At 35.2% G+C, this 22924-nt stretch overlaps 1 protein-coding gene across 2 annotated transcripts in view; it reads right to left on the bottom strand.

Moving 5' to 3' along the window:
* The window catches only part of LOC128986471 (uncharacterized), a 210040-nt gene that overhangs the window by 166145 nt on the left and 20971 nt on the right, over positions 1–22924 (bottom strand). For both annotated transcript variants that reach the window (XM_054406860.1, XM_054406861.1), the window contains exon 2: positions 252–383. In XM_054406860.1, coding sequence (XP_054262835.1) covers positions 252–347 — 96 coding nt within the window. In that variant the 5' untranslated portion in view covers positions 348–383. The remainder of the gene's footprint in view (positions 1–251; positions 384–22924) is intronic.

Genomic DNA, 22924 nt, shown 5'->3' with positions numbered 1-22924 from the left:
ACTATTCAAAAGAATGACCTCTTAGAATATTCCTAGTATGTATTAAAGATCACGTAAATGAATACTAAGTTTTTCACAAAATACACCAACAACCAACACGAAAAGTTTTTGCACCAAATTTAGGCTAATAACAAGAGTACAGGAACGAGCAACAACCTTGCTAAGTAAATTACTGTATGCCTCCCCGTCGTTACCACGTCCAATTACTTACCTCTAGGAGGAAAACAAAGAGAAAATCGATAAAGACTTACCCTTGATATTCGGAGGGCGTGGCCGACATCCGCGCCCCCGTTCATCCGGAACCCCCACGGGGACCCTCCGTCCAGCACTATTTCTCTGGCAGTCATATCTGTTGTCACAGCCACGGCACAGCACCCATGTCCCTGCAACAACTACATTGTACTACACAGCAACTACATGGTTGTAGGACAATCAGTCCCAGATTTGACTATCCAAGGGCAACGTTAGACACCAAGTCATATCTGTCGTAACAGCCACGGCATAGCACCCATGTCCCTGCAACAACTACATTGTACTACACAGCAACTACATGGTTGTAGGACAATCAGTCCCAGATTTGACTATCCAAGGGTGGTGTTGGACACCAAGCCATATCTGTCGTCACAGCCACCACACAGCACTCATGTCCCTGCAACAACTACATTGTACTACACAACAACTACATGGTTGTAGGATAATCAGTCCCAGGGTTGACTATCCAAGAGCGGTGTTGGACACATAGTCCCCTATTACCACTCGCACTGTTGTTCAAAAACAGGGCAATGTGAGATACTGGTAGTATGTGTGCATCAGGCAAAACGTTGACATTGAAACTAAAACATAAATTTTTATAAAAAAATATATAGCTTTTAAGAAAGAACTGTATTGTTTAGCTGAGTTCAAACCAAACCTAACCAGATAATAATACATTTTATAAACGTTACGATACATACTTTTACCTACTTTTCAAATGTTGGATGACCAATCCCATTAAAATACTGGATAGTTAGTCCCACCTCGCCCCTTCATTAGTGCTGCGACTGACTTTCAGCTTTCAGTCCCAGCAAAAGAGGCAAGTAAATCTCAGGTCAATTTGACCTCGGTATTTTATATTTGTTATATGATTAACCAATAATCAAAGGTTACTACATCCTGAAAAAAGTCAGAAGCTTTTTGATGGTACGAAACATGGCCCCAGGAATACTTGATATCTTACACCATAGAGTCAATGTATAAGCTCTCTGTATAGTGGTAATACAGTGTATTGGAAGAGTGGCAATTAATTTATCACGACTGATGAAATACACTACACAACTGGCGATGAAAGAGAAGAAAGATTCAGAGAGTAAACATTTGAAACAGTAGGGAATAAAGTAATCCCAAGGGCTTACTTGTTATAAAGGGCTTTAAAAATTAATATGATCCTAGCTAAATTAAAGGCTACTCTTAACAAAGCAACACAGATAATTCACTCTATTCAACACTCACCCTGCTTTCATATTTAGAGTAAATTACAGAAGTATGTACTAAAGTAAAAGATGAAAGACTAAACGTAGTTACAACTTTTTAAGCATTTTGAAAACATCAAAAATTATAAGTAAAAGACAATTCTAGAGGATATTTAAAGAAAAAGTAAATTCTTGAAATTATATACAATTATGAAAAATGTTTGAAATTTAGTTTCTCGTAGACAACCAAATAATTACCCTCGCGACTAAAGCGTGTTCACTAATCAGTTCCCACTGTGTGTCGTGCGCCAAGGTGTTGCAAGGATGACGATGACGTCACCGGAGGAGCAGAGGGAATGTTGTAGTTATTGTAATGAGGTTGCACAACCTGTATCACGCACCGTAATTACAATCAGCTGTGAACAACATCAGCTGATCGCCTAGACCTTGTGACATCAGCTGATGTTACTTGTAAACATTCAGATAGACTTGTTCACGAGTCTCCTAAGTTATCACTTTTTACTTTGTATTGTTTTCGTCAACATTTTCGAGTAATCCTGCCAAACTACGAACTTCATGAAGATTCAAACGGAAAATTATTTCTATTTTTGATCAATAAAATACCCTTACTTATACAGTTAGTTTAATTCGTTGAAATTACTTAATAATCATATACCACTTGTAAAGCGAAAACCACAACTGGTATGGAGAAAAGAATTGTACATAGTTTGCACCATGATGATGTGTGACAGTGGGACTGAACATTTTAAGCAGTTTTATGAGGTATTAATGTTAGTTTTTCACACAAAAAACAAAGGATCATGCACAAGAAGGCAAGTTTGGAGTAGATACTTTCAAAACGGTTACAACAGATGATTTATCTAACAAAAAAAGAGAGAATTATAGAGTGGGCAAGCGAGTGCAGCGTCGGACGTAGAAAATGTCAATGCCAGGGTGATATTAAGTGAATAATGGTCGTCCCTCTCTCTCGCTCTCAAGCGAATCTCTATGTCTTCCTCTCACTCACTCTCAAGCTAATTGAAGGGTGACCTTCCCTCTCCCATGCGGGTGTCGTCGCCTGTTACCCAATATCCCCTAGGGGGTGCAGACACAAATATGGCTGTGAGTCTAATAATATAATTGTACCAGGTCTAGAGATGGGAAGTCTGCAAGTAGAAGACATCATGTATCAACATTTTTGGTGTTTACACGCCTAGGCATAGAGGGTCTGAGGAGGGTGCGTGTTTTTATGTTCATTTAATTAGTGTGTGTTACACTAATATGCTTGAATTTGATGCTTTTAGTCTCCTTCATTATATATTTTTCGAAATTTCAAATGTTTTGAGGCAATTATACTTGTGGTGTTGATCTTAAGTGAGCAGATCTATTTAATTGATGAACTGATAAAAGGTACATCTGCATGTCGACAGAGTAACGGATCTTGATCTTGATAAATAATGTTAAGTTAATGTTATAATGTAATCATGTTAGGACCACAAGTTAACTTTTTATGGTAGTCATGAATGTACATAACTTATCTTATAAGTTACCCTAGGGATCTATAGGGGCTCTTCGCAATACACCTGTAGCCACTAGCAACTGCACCCATTTGGCTATTAAATAATCCCTCACTCACGTATGTTTGGACGCTCCATTTACCAAACCAATGGATTTAATAATGCGTCAACCTACTGATCCTAACCCAAGTGTAAGACAAATTATTATTTTCAATGTTTTAAATATCATTTTAATTAGGTTTCGAGGCAAAAATAATAATTAAATTCAAATAAAGATTGTAATAATGGTTAAGGATTTAATTAGTACTGAACAGTTACTGGCATAGTAAAAACTACCAATATAACCACAATAGGATTGCTCCAACCAACTCCAAGCGGCAAACTTGTATAAAATGAGGAAATATTGCTTAGTAACTCCGTTGTTTCTATGTAATATCGATAAATCAGGTCATGGTTTTTTACTGATAAAGTGCTCTAGAGCGTGTCTGATAACTAAACGTAAACCTAACAGGAAGTAGAAGAAGTCGAGTCATGGTTGATGAGATCATCTGGTGGTTATTGTCTATCCAGGCAACCAACACTGATCAAACATCGTATACAATCAAAGAAGCAAGATAATTCATCATAAAATAGGAATACTTTGTTTCCATAAAGATTGCCGTCGTTGAAAAGCAACTTCTCAACTTGAAGATGTTTTCCGGAAAGCATAACAAAAAGGACGTATGAGAGATTTAATTTACATTTGTTATTGCAGAATGTACACTAGACTGAATATAGATTAAAATACAGTATTGAAACCTTAACCAGCATTAAGCATAGATTAGTTTTTCATAATTTGTTTAAAGTAACAGGTGAGCATTGTAAAAGGTAGAAGGATTTAAATGGAAACAACACAACTACCATACCAGGTATATAATTATTTTGTGTCTGTTATACAACTGTCAGAGTAATAAGTGTGTTACTAGTGCGCGGGTCGTCAAGTAAACTCTCAATCGTCGTTTATTTGCTTATTCACATTTCAATTTAGGAGAGTTTATGAACTACAAGTATCGTAAAATATTTTAACATGTCAATAAAATCAAATTTTTTTGTCTAGTGTCTAGTGATAATTGACTTTGGTTGTTGTGAGTAACCTTCCTATCTCATTCAAAAATCTGAAACCTGTTTTGGTGCCCAAGATGCACTGACGTCGGCTGTTTCAGCACACAATACCAACAATGTTTTACCGAACGAGCAATAATAAAAAAAATGTATTTAGTTAAAGTACCAAAGTGGTAAAATAACAAGAAACAATTCCAAAACAACCTAACGCAGCTTAAATAAACCGGAGGGACATATACCATGAAATAGTCTTCAGTTGATCCTCAAGTAAGATACATCTGCAAGAGAGTGCGTGTAATGTATAAGTAACTCTACTCGTCCTCACAAGACACACATGCCACGTACGATGTCAATTCTCTGTTTGTTTTCCCAGAGTGTTTGTAGACAAAACGCATCAGCTTTGTTCCCTGCCTGGTGTTAACTACCAAGACAACATTGGCCGTATACGCAGACAGCTACGTAGAATCGCCTCACAAACAAACTCGGTTGTGCCGGGGTGATCAAACGATCGTTTATTCTTCGAGGCGTATTGGAATAAATTGACCAGATCTGGTCAAATGTATGACCTCCAATCAAATCCCTAGTTTAAATCTGGATTCACAATGAGCACTAAACGTGATTCTACGAAATGTAACTGTTGAATACTTGACATCGTCTATAACGGCCTGTTGGAGAATCTCCATCTGAATTTCGGAGAATCGGAAAGTTAGCGAATGCGACAGTCGAGATGCTGGCCTAGGTCCAGAGCAAATGTCACTGACTGTAGTGTGCTGGCTACTGGCTACTGGCTACACAGACTACATAGTCGCCATTGTCAATTTTGCTTCGGTTAATATAAATGAATGAATAGAGAAACTACCACACAGACCACGTGATTGTGTATTGCTTGAGATAACTATTGAAGGAAACCAATAGTGAAGCACTAGTAAGTATTGAATTATAAAAGTCCCTTCTCACTTTTGAGAGAGTTGAAATAATAAATTAAAATTACTTTACGGTATAAATGTGTTTTATCTTTACATAACTCAATGACATATAGTTTGAAAAAATGAAATGTAAACACAACTTTTCCTCATATTACAACGTCCTTAGGTGTATCAAAGTATATGAATTCATTGATGCGGAAAGAATAAATAAAATAATTATCATTAACAAAGCTGAACAACAATACTTCAATTTTTTATGGCATTCATAATTTTCCACAGGTTTCCTCTCTTGTATGTTTCAAGAGAGTAACTCCAGTGTAATATAATGAAAATGTGATACAAACATACATTCATTTACCGGTACTCAAATTTAACATTTTTGCCTATGTTTGAAATATTTGTACATAGTATAGTACATAGTACCGTGTAGATAGCATATAACCTATTATTAGCATATAAATATGTGCCATAGCTGTTTTATAAAACAAATAAAAACTGTTTAGGATTGTTGCAATAAATTTTTTTAGAAAGCAGCTTTCGGCAGCTCAAAGACAAAAAATAGTACAGAGGACATTTCTGATTTAAAACGTATAGAAGCCAGTTGTGAATAGCGCTCAACGATTTTGCAACGCCTTGCATAGATGGGTTAAGTCCTACATACCAAATGTCTGTATACTCAACTATTTGAATATGAATGTATTGTTCTTATAAACTAGGTATTTTATTGCGTTTTTATTGACTTTTATAGTCAGCAGCCTTAATTTTCTTCAGGAAGTCGGACTTGAGAACAAAATAAAAATATTCCAATTTTACTTAGTTGTTTTTCATTATAAAAAAAGTCCGAACTTGTTCAACAGAATTTACGAGATGGGCAATCTCGTTTTCGCGAGACGTTGAGAGAAAAAGAAAGGGTGAGACTGACTAATGCTGGGATAAATCTTTCCTGACGCGGGCCCGCTCCACTGGAGACGCTGTCTGTACTACAGTAGTAACCACCCGACTTGAAATTAGACATACATTTACTAAATTGTTTGTTGTTCATAAACTATAAACAATGGTGAAAACTACGATTCCCCCAAGCACTTTTGCACAAAAACTTTCTACATTCATGCATTCATTGCACTAAAATTATTTTTTTAGGATTCACTCTAATATACAACTATCTAACGGACACCATAAAACAATCGTGGATGGTATTAAAATAAACAATTTAAAATTGTTACACATGTCCATCAATTACCAAACGGAAAGATACCCATTAATCTAATACACCATATGCACACAACAAGGAGGTTTCTTCAATATGAGAGTTAAGTGATTCCTCAATGTTCAGTGGCTCAGTGGACTAGTGTGCTCGGCTTATCATCTGTAACCAGGCTCAGCGAGGGACGCCATGTCAGGGGTTATCTCGTCATGAATACTGAAATGTAATTGGGGGATAAACTAAATTAAACTTGAATGATTTAATTTCAAAATTAATATTCTACTCGACATTGCGAGAATTACAATATTTCTCAAGGTTGAAACTATTTGTGCGATTGTTGATGATAGTTATTCTAATCCAAGGAGCAATTGTAAATTGACAAGTATTTGTTGATAAACGCATGTAAACTGATTTATGGAATTAAGGAGATATTATACAGCAAACTTAGACGTTTAAAAAAAACTTGAACAATTATAGGTATTATACCAGAAATAGGTATACAGTAATATAATTTTAAAAGAAGTAGAAATTAAAATTGTTGTAAAGTTAGGCTTAATGCGATGTTATGTTAACTGACAGGATTTGAAATAGTTTTAAAGCTAAGCATGCTTGTAATGAGTAAGTATTACTTTACATACATTTGCCTATAAAGTTGTATGCAATGATTGCTTTACGTAATTGGACAGTGCGATTTCACGTAGCTGCACAGCTGAATAAGTGTAAAAACACGCCATATTGGATTGCAAACTGAATGCTTTGAGTAAGTAGTTAGTGACCAAGCTGAGTTATTTTGCAGGTTGCTGAGGGGGTTTGAGCATGCATGAAAGTAGTACGCAATGTTATTGCTGATTATTGTAATATGGACTGTGGTGATCAAAATTACGTATGTCGCCTATTTCAAAAGTGGTCGATAAGGTGGGGGGGGGGGGAGGGGGCAAACATGGCGGTTTGCGCTATGCTCTAAAACGCTGATATTTCGAAAACGGTAAAAGATAGAACATCGGTTAAAACGTCGTTGTAATTCTAAAAAATGTGGACTACAATAATGGTTATTGAGTCCGAGGTCGTATCTCTATAAATAAACAAGTTATTGTATAAAATATGTAAAAATGGACTTTTCGTGTAGTTTTTTTTACCAAAAGTAGAATTAATTTGTGAGTGTCGCAAAGAAGTAATATCAAATATCTTTGCTAATAGTTGTAATATGGACTGTGGTGATAAAAAATACGCATGTCGCCTACTTTTCAGGTGGTCGAGAACTTGGGGGGAGGGGGGCAAAGATGGCGGAACGCGCTATGCATTGAAACGACTGTGTCTCGATAACGGTACGAGATAGGACATCGGTTAAAACGTAGTTTTAATCCAACAAATATGGCCAATAGAAAAGGTTATTGAGTAAAAAGTTGTATCTTAACTAATAAAAAAGTTATAACAATAATAAGTTTAGCAAAATCTACATTATACAGCTATTTTCTTCAAAAATCATATGAATTATTGATAAAAAATTGTGTAATTACTTAATTACTCGGCTAAATATTAACTAGATGCATTTTCTTATAAGAAAAAAATATATTATTATGAATACATATGGTGTAAAATGTAAAACACGGCCTCCAAACTACGTATAATACTTGGGGTTTCGCCGCAATCAAATGCATAATACAGATAACCACTACAAATCCAATTTTAATTATAATGTTATATGTTATTACAATATGATTATGTAGGCTAACAGATTCTTATTAAATACAGTTATATGAAATAAAAAACACAACTACAAAAGTAAATACCTTATAATAAAAAATACGGTACATCTCTTCATTCTGTCCACAACAGTTACACTGGTTGTTCATATTATTTGTTGAATTGAAATAGGTAGGCTACCTAACTTTTGTAAGTTGATGACATTTTAATGCCTAATCCACTAGTCACTAAGAACAAACGTACATAAAAACCAGCCCCACACAATAAAAAAAAACGTAAGCAACTTAAAATAAAATGTATTGAAATTTAAAATATTTCAATAACTATTAAAAGTTATAAAAGAATGTTATTTGTATAAATAAAACACAATAAATGTCAGTAATAGTTATTGAAATATTTTAAATTTCAATACATTTTATTTTAAGTTGCTTACGTTTTTTTTTTTTTTTTATTGTGCGCTAAGGCAGGTAATCAGCACTTGAGTTGTTTAGGGTTATGAATTCAAGCATTGACTTTATAAATAGCAATAAAAAGTGTACAAGCTTTACAAGGTATACATTGATTAATGCCATAAATATACATAACAAGACAAGTACAGTGAGTGGTGAGTGAAAGAGTGGGTGTTGCGTTGGGCGGTGCGGGTGCGGCGGAGACAGATCAGTATCATAGTACATTGTTGTCACTGCAGGCGGAGTCATCGTGAATTAGCACTTCCGGTGATGTTACCACGTCCGGTCCGTGCACCGTGTATGGTCATCTCACCATTGGTCATGGTCAAAATCGTGGAAATATATATCGTCAATATCATGAAGCGTTCGAATAGCCAATTGTAATTTAAATGTTTAACCGTTTAACCGAAACTATAGTAAACTATTTCACCTTGCTACTTTGTAATTTCATTGTTTTCCTTTGAGTTCATTCATCGTTCAATAAACATTGTCTATATTAACTGTTATGGAAAATTGCAGTTTGGACGAAATATTTGTTAAGATCGAGTTTAAAACCCGCATTCTTTTGTTCAAAAATAGATACAATGGATAAAAGTAACAAAGAACAAAGAACACGTCACCTTTATACTGAACACTGGAATAGATTTCTCTTATACTGTAGTTTTAGCAATATATAAATCTTGAAACTTATACTTGACTGTAGAAGTTACTGTTTAGTAAGATTGGAATATTACCAGTTTACACAGTTATACGCAATACATAGTTTGAATTCATGTTGAAGTCACTACATTGATTGTTAGATAAAAAAATCCAGGTTAACGACCTCATTGAGGTAGTAAACCCATTTAATTAGTCCATAAAGCAGGTAACAGTGCAGTTATTACACTAACACCAATGATGTTTGGGGGATGGCCAAGAGTCCGACGATGCAATGTGAATGTGAGTGAATGCCTAGGTTTTGGCACCGCCTCCGTGACCTACTCAACTGTGACGCTTACATGTTTGACGATGCTTACGTCTACTTGTGGAATCATTAATGTTATATAAATTTATATCTTTTATATTTTTACTTTTTCATTTATTTACGTAATTGATAGTTACTCTTTACCCCATGTTTAATTGACCTTTGGATAGTGAAGTAGATATCTCATGTATCCCCCAACATACAATACATATACACCAGCTGTAAACATTTTTAATCTAAAAAGAACATAGTTAAATACGCATGAGCTAGTCACATAGTTTTCTAATGTCTAAATTCCATTTTGCCCCCTAGTTTGTGATGTTTCGATGGTTGGAATTGGATACCAACAAAAACACACAAGGTGCTTCAGTTTACACTACTAGTTAGGTTAGTCTTACCAGTTAGGTTTGATTGAAAAATTAGAACATTCACCAGAATATTTATCAACGACCCCTGTTGATGGTTCTGGATCAACTACGTTTGTTAGACTAAGCAATGCGGCAAATGAAATGAGAATACTGCAGCGTTTTAAATAACCATATAAAAATTAATTAGTTAATCTGAACGTCATATTAATGAGTTGGACTACAAATTAATGCATTAACGAGGACTAGTTAAGGGGGTAATACTAAGAACTATTAGCAAATACGCAGCAACAGAAACACAAACGCAGAACACCCAACAAGCAAAGCTTGAGAGCATATGGTTGTTTTTGGGCCGCGCCCAGCAGATACATTTATTTTAAGCAGTGTTAGAAACAGAAAATGCAATATATTGACTTTTATCTAGGTCACTGTCACACATCTGTGAACCTAGTTAGATATGGTAACTAGAATATTTCAACCCACTAAACTAAGCAGATTTTAGACATTTTCTTTGCATACTTACAGTTTTTATAAGAAAAAAACTAGGTTAGTCCTAAACCATTATTTTGAGAGCAACTGAGCTATCAACTTTATATTCTTATAAAGTACACGCTGTAAAGCAGCTCATGCAAAAAATAAACGTAGAATTTAAATAGAACAATTATTGTACATTATTTTATATTCTAGTAAGTCTAATTTAAATAGCAAAATTAATTGTTCAATCGAGTGATTAAAGGAAGATTTCATTAAGTTAAATGAAAAAAAAAACATTAATGAAAAAAAGTTATAAAATGTTTTATTAAGTTCCTTATTGAAGAGAAGATGATTTCTATCGGTATCATTAACCGAACCCATTAAAATATTGTTTTACTTATAGCTTAACTGATACAGTATTTTACCCAACCGATTGCACCCTGCTTATAATTCACTATTTAGCCATAATTACCAACATCAGAACTATACAGGATCGTCACAAGGTGGAACAATTAGCTTTACTGTATTCTTGCTGTGTTCAAGGGATTCCTTAAATTTACACTACATATTTATCTTTCAACTCATCCTTGAAACAGATCTGGGTATTAGCGCACTGCAAAAAATAGTTGCACCATAAGAAACTGAATTTTCACCTTGATATTCATTATCTTCCACGAATTTATATCTTCCTAGATATTTGATGTAAAACCCAACTGGAGACTATGTATTAGGGCAGATGGTGAGCCGATCAAGTAACAAATATCCCAGCTGCAGCTCTCGCTCTCAGACTACTAGCAGAGCCTACTGTACAGTGCATGCTTAATTAGCTGGGGGTTAATCTACCAACTATACGCTTGGTCGGATATTAACATTATTTAACAGCGTTAATGTTTGAGCAATTACTAATATACCGTGGGATAAAAGACTCGACATAGAACAAAATATTTAGGGTAAGGACCGCTCGTACAGTATTTGATAATATTTTTAAATAGGTTCAAATTAGTCTGGATAGTTAAATGGTTGTAGGTATGCGTACTGGATATTTCAATAAAAAAAGTAATATAAAAAAGTAGAAAAAATTAGCAAAAAAAAAGAAATATACATTTAGAGTATGTCCCATAATTAACAAAAAATGTATACGTAAGCCAAAAGACGGAATTTGAGATTACTTATAATAATATTGATCAGTCCATTTTTTTTTTAATAGGTTGGCGACCTCTTTATACCTTGCATTTGCCTGTCCACATAGACTACAGATCTCTGCGTGGGGTGGAACGCAGGGCTAGATATACAGATATACAGATATAAGAGATATACAGGTGGAACGTATTCAGCAAAGCAAGGGGTGAGCCGGTACAGTACGAGATGAACTGTATTGATAAATGTTAGTGGCAGTGACCAGGATCCGAACCCACGACATCACTGCCTTGGGCCCGAAGTCCGTGACGCTACCAACTGAGCCACCGACTCACCAATAACTATAACATAGTTATAATAGTTATAATTTTAAAATAATAATAGTTATAACTTTAACATAGTTATGTGATTGCACATAGTTATAATTATAACTCATCAAATAAATACTGTCAACATTATTCATGAGTAAGGGAAATAAAATCAACATCTTCTGTACAAATATTTGATTAGATTTTTTACAAAAAGGTAGTTACTGATATGCCACTACTGTTCTTATATACAAACAATGCCATTTATTGCTACTGTCGGTAAGAGACGTGAGTAATTGATACGTTACTGTACGATGTCCGGAGCAGAGCCTATATACTTTACAAACAATGCCATTAGCTTATACTGATTGATTATGACTCCAGTTATTGATATGTTATGACCATTATCTGCTTTACAAAATGACATTATCTGACACTGACTGTGGATTGAATGAGTTGATGTTGGAGGTTACTGTTAATGACTGTTTATGGTTATCCAGACAAGAAATAACACGATTAATTGATATGTTAATGTCCGCGTCTGATTTGCAAACAAAGTTATTAAAACGGAGTATTCAGTTAATGCTGATTGGTTAAAGTTGAGAGTTGTTGAAGTGTGATTTTTTACCAATGTCATTAGCGTCAAAACTGGCACTAGAAACAATGCTGTTACTGTGATATCTTGGACATAAGTTATAGATATAGCCAATATCAGCAAAAACAATATCGTTAGCTGTAACCGTCTGGCGTGAACAACATCTATTAACTTGTTATTGTTGATGGTTGATATCTTCTCAATATAGAAGTCCGTGGGTAAACAGTCAGATTTGGGGACAATGCTTGGTTGATAAGTTATTGACCGATTCCATTGATTCGCTATATTCGCTGACAACTAACTATCAATGAATACAAAACCTATTCATTGCAACTATGCTGTGTCATTGGTTCGCACTGTTGCGGTGAATAAATCCGGAAGTTAATCGTCACGAAAAATGTTATTTTGGACGTCACGTGATGAAATAAACTGATAAGTGAACTTTGTTATACGAAATGGTTTGGAATGTACGCCATTTTACCCATTTGCGCACTTTTGCCGTTACAAATGGGTACAAATGTCCGGTGCATGAATTGCTAATACCGATGCATTGTCATTGTTAACCTTACTACCTTGAGTCTTGAGTGTTGAGGAACAAAATCATTATTCCTTTATTTCATTACATAAGATTACTAATTTTTTTATAAAAATTACACTGGTATTTGTGACGGGCGTATGTGTCCTGCAGGTATCACATATAGTTGTATTTAAATACCTCGAGTTTTCTACTATTTTGGCAGTGAAATCTTAACAGTGGTTAGTATAATTAAGTACATTTACATTATTTAAATATCTTAGACCGTCGAAGTTGTTATTTCAATTTACATTTTATCGTTTTCATTGCCTATAGATCCGTGTAGAGCTAGTCTCAGTCAGGTATACGCTGACATCGCATCAGACTCACAATCGGATCATGGGATTGTCACGTCTCCTCGTCACATCGGTCTTGCTGTTTTATTTCGAAAGATATTCAATTTCACGACTCGTTTCATTTTCCTGAGTAGGCTAACAGATTTGATTTTGCAAAATTTTAGTTTTTACTTAAGCTTTATTTTTTTATAACCTAACCATACATTTCACAAATTAATGAAACACTTTCAAAAAAATATTTGTTGAGATCATTAATTTTCAGAATAAAGCTTAGAATGCCAATCTGCTATTCCCGTTTGACACTTGGCAGGGCTCAGAGTAGTGATAGAAATCGGTTTGGTTACCTATATAGATACTTTATACATGTTAAACCTAGTAGTGATAATATTTAAGTAAAATATTATTAACCAATTAACACTTTTAAATATTGGTATACTGTTTGACAGCGTCGATTAGCCTACTGAAGCTAAACACACGTGACGTTGATGATGGCCGCTGAATGTAGGCCATATGGCCGTGATGTGGAGAGGACCGGTGATAATGATTATATTTAACCGTTCAGCCGACACAGACACGCCTGTAAGCCGATCTGTACAGTACCGTACTGTGTAGCACGGATACACACTCAAGGTGTTCCTATCACAAATGTATATGTGAATGAACATTTAACACCTTACAACAGGAACCTATTGTATCATTCAAAGAAATTGCGTGATGCTGCCGGTTACAAGTATGTTTGGGTTGTAGAAGGTAAGGTGCTAATTAAGAAATTCGATACAGTTAAAATTCAGCGTTTGTTCACCGTGGATGATGTAAACAAACTGTTACCAAACAACAATAAATTGGGGATAAACAACAATAAATTAATTGTTTATCCGTGTAAGAATGTGACTTGTCTGATAAATGGTTTTGGATGACTTATTTACTCATCTAAGAATATTTAATACTAGTGTACATGTTGCTCGAATTCGAACAATTGCAATGTATTACAGGAGTTATCAAAACGAATAACAGTCATATTTACAATGAGTTTAAAAGAGTCAACTCAAAGATTACCGGTGTGTAACTCAGACCATGTTTATCTTCGTTATTGATAAACCTAAAGCATTCCGGGCGGTTTTCTCCTTCTCTAAATGCCTCGCTGTACAGGCAATACAGGTCATTGATAGAGGGCCAATTGAGAACGAAAAGTCGTTTTGGGGTAGTGATAGCATTTGTAACCTAATACATAGTTGAGATTGTCCTAGGTCAGGTGCCGACTGTGATGAGTTAAGCCTATTACGCTGCTCTCATACTGAGGCCCTGTACACATGAGAGCGGCAGCCGCAGCGGCGGCCGCCTAGGACCGTACACATGGCAGCGGTTGGAGCCGCGGTTACGCTGCGGTTGCGGTGTGAATTGACCGTCGCTCGACAGCCAGTACCGGTCAGTATTTACCCAATTATTTTTCTTTTAAACGCGTAACGCTTGACAATTCTTTTCAGCAAAAAACTCAACTAACTCTTGCCACGCAATCTTTTTTAGTTTATGTCCCAAACGTATCTTCTTTTTATACTTCTTTAATGAAAAGTTCAGTGTCAAAGTTTTCTGGTTCCACAGCAGCACGCATGGCCATTGTAAACTTACACTACGAGCACTACATCAACTCCAGCCACAGCTACACACTTCACCAACAGAGAGAGAGAGAGCGATGTCCACAGGGCAAGCGCGCAGATGTCTGTGATCCTATAGTAGCAACTGCAGTCAACCGCGGCGGCTACCGCCCTCATGTGTACGCTCTCATGCCAACTCAAGTAACTTCAACCGCACGGCAGCCGCGGCGGTCGAAGGGAAATCTACGACCGCCGCGGTTAGTTGCGGTTGACTGGAAGTGGGCGGTTGCATGTGAACGGTCCCATTTGCTCCTTTGTACTTTCAACCGCCGCGGTTCCCGCGAAATAGCAACCGCGGCGGCTGCCGCCCTCATGTGTACAGGGCCTGACTGTTCTGTAGCTGCGGTCGTTATCACGATTACGCCTCCTGTCTATGTTTCGTTTTCGTCGCGTCGGAGGCAAGAAAAAACAACAAATAAACTAATTATAGGTACACAAAACAACGATAAATGCACAAATTTAAGTTAGAACCATGCTAACACGATCCGTCATAGCGACACAAAACAACGATAAATACACCGATTTTAGATACAACCATACTAACTTGGGGGTTATGTTTACACAAACTCAAATCTATATAAATAACATTTTTGTAAATAAATGTACTCAATACGTTTCATTGGATTGAAAAATAAATAACAGCAATTAAATTAAACAGCTGATCAAAATGTAAACAATTATGTTCTTCATAAGGATAACTTGGGAACTTTCAAAGCCACTGGGGCAGAGCCCAAGGGACTTTTTCAAAAATGTAAGGCCAGTTTGCAAATCTACGTGACACGATCTTTCCAAAGAGACGTCAATGGATAAAATCGGGTTAGAAATGGCGGAGGAGTTCAACAGACAAAGTTTCATGAAGCGTATTAATTATATAGATTAATATAAGAATTTTACGTAAACATTATGATGAACTGACAATCTATTTATTCTCTTACGACATTATTGTCCTAACGGAGGTGTGGATAAATAACGGGGAGCAGGATAAGTTTCGCATGCCGGGATATGATCTGCTGTTGCAGGAAAGACCCGGAAAGACCAGACAACCAGGTTGCACTGATACACACTGGATAGTCACTACAAGTTCAAGTATGTAGTATAGTAGCAGCATGTCTACCATTCAGCAAATTTGATATGACGATGTGTCGGCAGCGCAACTATCAAAACGCCACCTCCGTCTCCGCCGTATGAATGGGCACTAATCTACTAGTTAGGTGAACAATTTGAAGCAGAACTATTCAGAATACTCACTACTGAAGACAAAATACAATATGAAGAAAACTTATGCTAAAGATGGAAAAAAGGCTGTACGAGTGCAACAGATACAGTGGCAGCAGACTTAACCAGATACTATTTGCTAAGTTTGAAACTGAATGGGAAAACAACAAAAACGGAGGCTAAAAAGCCCCAGCATCGTGTAGAGGTTTATCCAGAGCTATCCAGGAAGGACTTTGAAAGCTCAAAACTGTGTTGATTTCAATGTGGAGCGTCAGAAGGGTCGTATTTAAAGTGAAATGAGAATAAACTGGTAAGACCAAAACATTTACATACAACTATTCTGATTAAGTACGACAAGGTTGATACACCAACACTGAAGCCTTCATACAATACTGTATACCGAGCGTAGTTCAGTTACATCAGCACACACAACACGTGCAACCTATTACTCTGCGGACCTTAACTGTCGTCAGTCGACACGTCTTGTACATACATTGTACATTGTACCACCGCAAGCGATTTTATTTGCTGTAACATTAGAAACCTAATTTGATTACACGCTCACTAAAATCACAATAAGTCGCATTTGGTCCTAATGGCTTCGTAATTATGTACGGCAACTAACTTATTACATAAGATACACTCATTCGGACTCTAGGCTACAATGCTACGTGGGTCTAGGTTCCACTCTACAGCACTGCAGTTGTCTAGTTGATTCTCTAACAGTTGACGACCACACAAGTGATGGACAGTCGACGGGTCAATTCAACTGAGGGATCAGGTCATGAGTCGTCTTTATATATTCTACAGATGGTATTACGGTTTAAATGGTTTTCGATTAATATTGCTTTACTTGCATTAGGGATGTCCGAGATCAGAATAGACGTACAAAACAGACTCTACGTTAATTGTTGTAGCTATTTATAAATTTTAAAATAATTTCACTGTAAATGAAATGGCTGGTTGGCATCGAAGATTTAATTTATGTACGTGTTGGAATAAGTAATACAATTTGTTTTTAATAGATGTTGATGATTACCGGCAAGAGTACCAGTGTTGATAATAAAATTTGTGGTTCTAGAGAAGTACTGTAAGGTACAATTTCTCCCCAGACTCACTGATTTCGTCTTTTAAGTTTATTTCCACAACCGCACTCCTAAATCGTATTTGTTAATTCGAGTAAGCCCTAATGATTTTGTTGCATTTCCATTCTTACAGTTTATCTTACTTTTGAAATTTTTAGTGATACAGTACGCCGTCGCCGTCACAGTATTTATGGCTTGAATGTGTATTAGATTTTATGATGCCTTTAAAAACAACCAACATTAACTAATTAACAGTACCAACATTAACAGTAATCCCACCATTCAACCTAACCAAACAAAAGATTATTAACATTTTTAAAGACCTCTTAGTATTTATTACCTAATTAGTTGTTTGAACTAAACTAGAACTAAACTATTTCTCATTGATTGTAATGGATGTATACAAGTTATTTCAGTTTAAAGGGAGGTGTTGACGTCATAGAATACAAACAGCTGTTTACTCTCTCAATAGCAACCAGCTGGTAACCTGCGATATCCACGTTTACCGACCTGATCTCTTATACAACATCCACACAAAGCTCTACGTTAATGCTTAAAATAGTTATTTTGATTTCAAGTTGAACTTTTTTATTACTTGGGAAACAGTTCCTATTGCTGACGTAAAGCTAATTTTTTATATTTAATAAAACGTGGGAATACTCTTAGGTATTTAGATAGATTTGTTTACTCCAGCACTTGCAATTCTAAAACAGAAATCTTAAGTAACGATTGTGTTTATTGCATGGCTTGAGTATGAAAAGTGTAAAGTGTCTCAGGGAAGCGAATACGTCTTGTCTGGGGTGCAATGTTTTACCATAACCATTAGATGGATAATTGTTCGTTTTTAAACATTTCTTTTGTATTAACGGTTTGTATCGGATATCCTAAAAAATATACCATAATACTACTCCCGGTAGTATGTCCTGGAAACCAGGATAAGGTTTTAGTTAACGAAAATCAACAATGGGACGGCAAACATTAACATATGATTAAATATCGATCCATAACATATTTCCTTTGACTGAAAATATGATATTCAAGCAGATGTTATAATCCCAAGATGACGCTGCTGCAAGTTTTAGTATAAAAGTGAACTTAGTTAATTAAATTGAGCAACCGACCAAATGAGCTGATGACAATTATTACTTACTGATTTGGGTCGAATACGGTCGAACTTGCAAAACAAGACCAATTGAAAAGACAACTTATAGTACACAATAAATTGCTTTATGTTTTATCAACTATCATATAGTAATAGGTACCAATAACTAAAGAAAGAAAAATCTAGTTTTGACAGTAGCTCGTTGCGAGTCGCTCATTCAATACATTCCATGATTTAAATAAAATACGAGTATTTGCTACAGCTGATCCATGTTTATGGAATATCTACTTCTGTATCAAACAGTCAATGGTTTTAAAATTCAATGCACACCCCTATAACACTGCAATAGTATGACCGTATGAATATGAAAGTAGCGTATGAGAACTATGGGAAGATCCGTTACAGTATTAACGTACTGGAGGCGTGTAGAACCATACACAATGATGTGAATCGCCTCCCATCGCAGGTATTGGCATGTCTGTGGTACTGTGGTACTGTGATGTGATGGTACCATTCTACACCTACAATCCTGGGGCTAATACTGTATTGCGGTGCCACATCTACAGTGGCATTGGGACTCGAAGTAACATAAGTATGATAGTGTACTTCAAACGCCATTACATTAAGTATGCTGTATGTCAATACTTCCTTTTGAAAATTCAAAAATGCATTAATACAATAATACATTAAGAAAAAAAAAATCCTAAATAGAATATCTAAAATATAATGAAGGTAAAACAGCATGAGAAATAATCATTTTGTTGGAGTTCGTTGCAGTATTTTCAAGGGAATATTGTATTTAAGAAATGTATTTTCCATTATGATATTAGTTGTAGTTCCTTTAGAACATATTTATAAATAAGTTGCATTTTGTAAAAATATTTATTTTATTTAGAAGGAGAAAAGAAAACTCGTAGACTTATGTATGGGAGACTTTACATTACCTTGAGAAGTACTTTAACTTATTACTATTAGTAAAATACAATTAGAAGGATGTGTTAACGAATATATTAAGAATAAATAGCACCACTAACATGGGGTGGATCTTTCTTCTACATTCAATACATGTTCTTTACATGTTCAATGGTGTGAGAGTATCAATGAATGTTGTGAACTAATAATGAACTTAGCGTTAATTAGGGTTGCTTTCAGAGAGGCGAAAGCCAGTTGAGCGGAACAAACGTGATTTGATATTTGTATAAGCATAGACAAAAAGTATTTAATTCTTTTTGTCTATGGTATAAGTAACTAAATGTAAAAAAGTCAATAGATACTAATACTTGTTTTATTGATAAAAATTATAATAATTCAAATTTGTTTGAACTACATCTTGTTATTCAGATACCTCTTCCAGAAGTGCATTATGGTAGTTTTGACCAGGAAAATATTACAGTAGTTGGAATCTGATATTAACATCCAAAAAGGGCATTCAGGTATAAAAAAGAGAAAGGAAATTTAACATTCAAATTCATCTGTAGCCTACAACAAAAACATTAGACTTCATTTTTCACTCTTACAATCGGTTAAAGTATTTAAGTAAAAAAAAAAAAAAACAGTAACTATTTAAAAAACTAGTATTAAAGTATAACATCAGGAGGGGAAATTTGACATTTAAATTCAACTGTGCAACATAAACATTGGTCTTCATTTCAACCCCTGCAATCGGTTAAACTCAGCTTTCTTTGCTGGAAATAGTTTATGATTGTTAATACCAAGTATTCTTGATGGAGGATATGATTGTAATGTAACTGGAATGTAGGTCTTCTACCATTATTGGGACGATTTAGAGACGGCATTTTAATACTGGCCTTAATAAAACCATTGGACAACCATTGGACAGCCCTAGACAATTATCCATACCGTGGTTAAAAGTGTACTTCTATAAGCCCAGGTAATTAATTATTTACTTATTATTACGGTTGTAACTGGACGTATGTATAGTCCGTGGCCTGGCAATCAAATAACAGTATTTATATAGGATAGGCTACTGTTATCAACATTTGAAATTACTGAATTGTTACCTAATTACTGTTTCACAAAATGCAGATTCCATTTTTAGCCGAGCCATTAAAATGATGATTTGCCAAACAATTATTAATTGGCTATTACAGAATAGTATTTAATGATATACAACTTTTCACATTTCATAAATTATATGTTAGTTTTTCTATGGTCAAAGGTCCAAATCCAAATGTTCTTTTCTTTTGGTCTGTATGTAGTAATTTGCTAGTATCATTGACTTTATATAAAGTCAATGCTAGAATACTGTAGATGGTTTGTTAAGACCATAATATGCAAGCATTTTTGAAATCGTTTCCCCGTTTAACCAACTATTAAAAAAAATATGGTGCAACACAAATAAACAACCCGATCACCTATCTATAACCTACACTTTACCTTCCTAATCTAACCTTACTTCAAAACACTTAATGTAGTCACGAATACTCATAAACCCCGACCTACCTTCCCCACATGCCTAAATTTAATCAGTGTTCAATCTGCGTTTTATTAATAAGTGTAATAACTTACTGTATCGTCGATGTAATTCAACATAATATAACCTGTGAGGTATTATGGGATTAAATATCGATTTCGATGCGGTTCGATATATCGCTTATTAAATCCTTATTTCTAACATTGACTGTTTCTAAACAGCTGGCAACACAAATAGGTGCCCAAGAGTAAGTAGTCTCGTCGAGTGATTATCGATGTTATTGAGTGATGTTTCTCTATTTGTTGCATTGAAGTTGATCCCAAAGAGCTTCGCTCGCTCCGCTCAACTAACGTTTATAAGTAGGTCATATTTGTTTAATAACAATGACTCAAGGTTACTTGCCAATTAACCGACGACGGCTAAAGTAAACTTTACATGTAAATGAGATGGTGACTTTGGTATGGTGGGGGAGGGGGGGGGGAGTTCTGACGTCAATCACCTGTAGTACACATGTAGTAGCGGACGACCTTGATTATGAGTTCATTTTGCGACAATGTTGTGAGTTATTCTACTCTACTACTGATACAACAGTAGTGACAATAGGAGAAAGAGACGCCACTTTAGACACGTTTTTCCCATGTTATTCTTATGGGGATCATTTTTTGGCCACCAAATCCAAAAATCCTGATCTTTGTCAAAATATCCCTATATAATTGTCAAACCTTATTTCTTACTTATTCCCCATAAATATATTCGATATTAAGCTAAAAAAGCTATTCCTCATATTTATTGACCCTTACAAGTGTAAATGTAGAGTAGTGACAATAGAAGAATATGACCCCACTTGGGCACGTTTTCCCATAAGAAATAACATGGGATCATTTTTTGGCCACTTTTTTAAAAATCCTGCTCTCAGCCTGTACACCCCTATATAATTGTTCAATACCATTGTACAACTTCATTACTATTTCAAATACACACCCATTCACAAAATCATCAACTTGACAGTGCGAGGTTTGTACGCGAACTCGGGCGCGCTCCCGGCTCATGGCGCGCTCCCTTGGACATCCTTAGTGGAAATCCATGAGTTCTGGCTACTTGGGAACCCAAGCCATTTGACATACAACAAATCACCCTTTCTCCTAATTACCTTCTCTACCAAATACATGTCCTTATACTTGGTCTTTAACAACTCCTCTGTATAGAAGCCTCCCCTGATTATATTATCATTTTCATCTTTCAAGATATAAGTCACAGGCTTTGTATTCTTAACTTCTGCTATTGTAAATAGTTCCCCTGTCCAATTTGGAGTATAACCTTTACTAAAAACATGTTTATACTTGGAAATCCTTACGCTATCACCTACCTTATATCTTGGCTTTTTAACTTGCACTACTTTAGAAGTCAACCTTTCATGCACATATTTACTATTCTTAATATTCACTTGGTTAGGCTTCATTCCTATAGATCTATGCACTTTATTATTATATTTTCGAATTAACTTTGGAAGTAAATCCAACCATTTATAACTTCCCTGAGCACTAAATTCCCTATATAACCAATTCTTTAAAGTTCTCTGGAACCTCTCCACAATTGCAGCCTTAGTTGTAGAAAAAGTGTGATAGTGATTAATATTTAAGTTTTTCATTAGTTTGCTAAAATATTGATTAAAAAATTCTTTTCCATTGTCAGATTGAATGTTTTTAACCCCCTTTGGTAGAATGGTTTTAATGGCTTCTGTAACCACTAACCCTGTTTTATTCTTTAGTGGAGCAGCATAAGCTTTTTTAGAAAATGTATCTATTAAAGTTAAAATATATTTATTGCCAGAATTTTCTCTAGCATAGTTTTGCATATCAATTAAATCTATTTGTATGGTTTCGTTTATACCCAATACTTTAAAAGATCTTCTAATGAAATTCTTTCTTGCAGGCTTATGAAGTTCGTATGCAATTTCATTCATTTTTTATAACATCATCCTTTCCTGTAACTCTAAATACATCACCATTAGCCCCAATCAATAGATTATCTTCCATTCTTTTAAATACATAGTTTTCTGGTATATATGGTCTATTATCTATATACTTAAATCCACTCAAAGATGTGGGGTCAGCAACTAATATATCAGGATTATATTCCATCAAATTAAAAATTTTTTCTCCATATACAAATTTTGATCCATCGTAATGCATAGCTTGTGACATTAGACAAATATCATCTGAATGTTCCCCCTCTGGTAGATTCCTTATAAATTGTTTTTTGGCATCCCAACATTTTTCTTTTTTATCAAAAGTTATAGTCTGTTCTTTTATAACACAGTCAGTTTCATCAATGGCAGGTTTAACACGTACTAACCTTTTATTATAAAAACTCC

Source organism: Macrosteles quadrilineatus, unplaced genomic scaffold (genome assembly GCF_028750875.1).
Source record: "Macrosteles quadrilineatus isolate MER2022 unplaced genomic scaffold, UCM_ALF_1.0 Scaffold_2__2_contigs__length_208266976, whole genome shotgun sequence".
NCBI classification, from domain to species: domain Eukaryota; kingdom Metazoa; phylum Arthropoda; class Insecta; order Hemiptera; family Cicadellidae; genus Macrosteles; species Macrosteles quadrilineatus.
The sequence above is the reverse complement of the archived record's forward strand: the minus strand, read 5'-3'. Positions and strand labels throughout refer to the sequence as shown.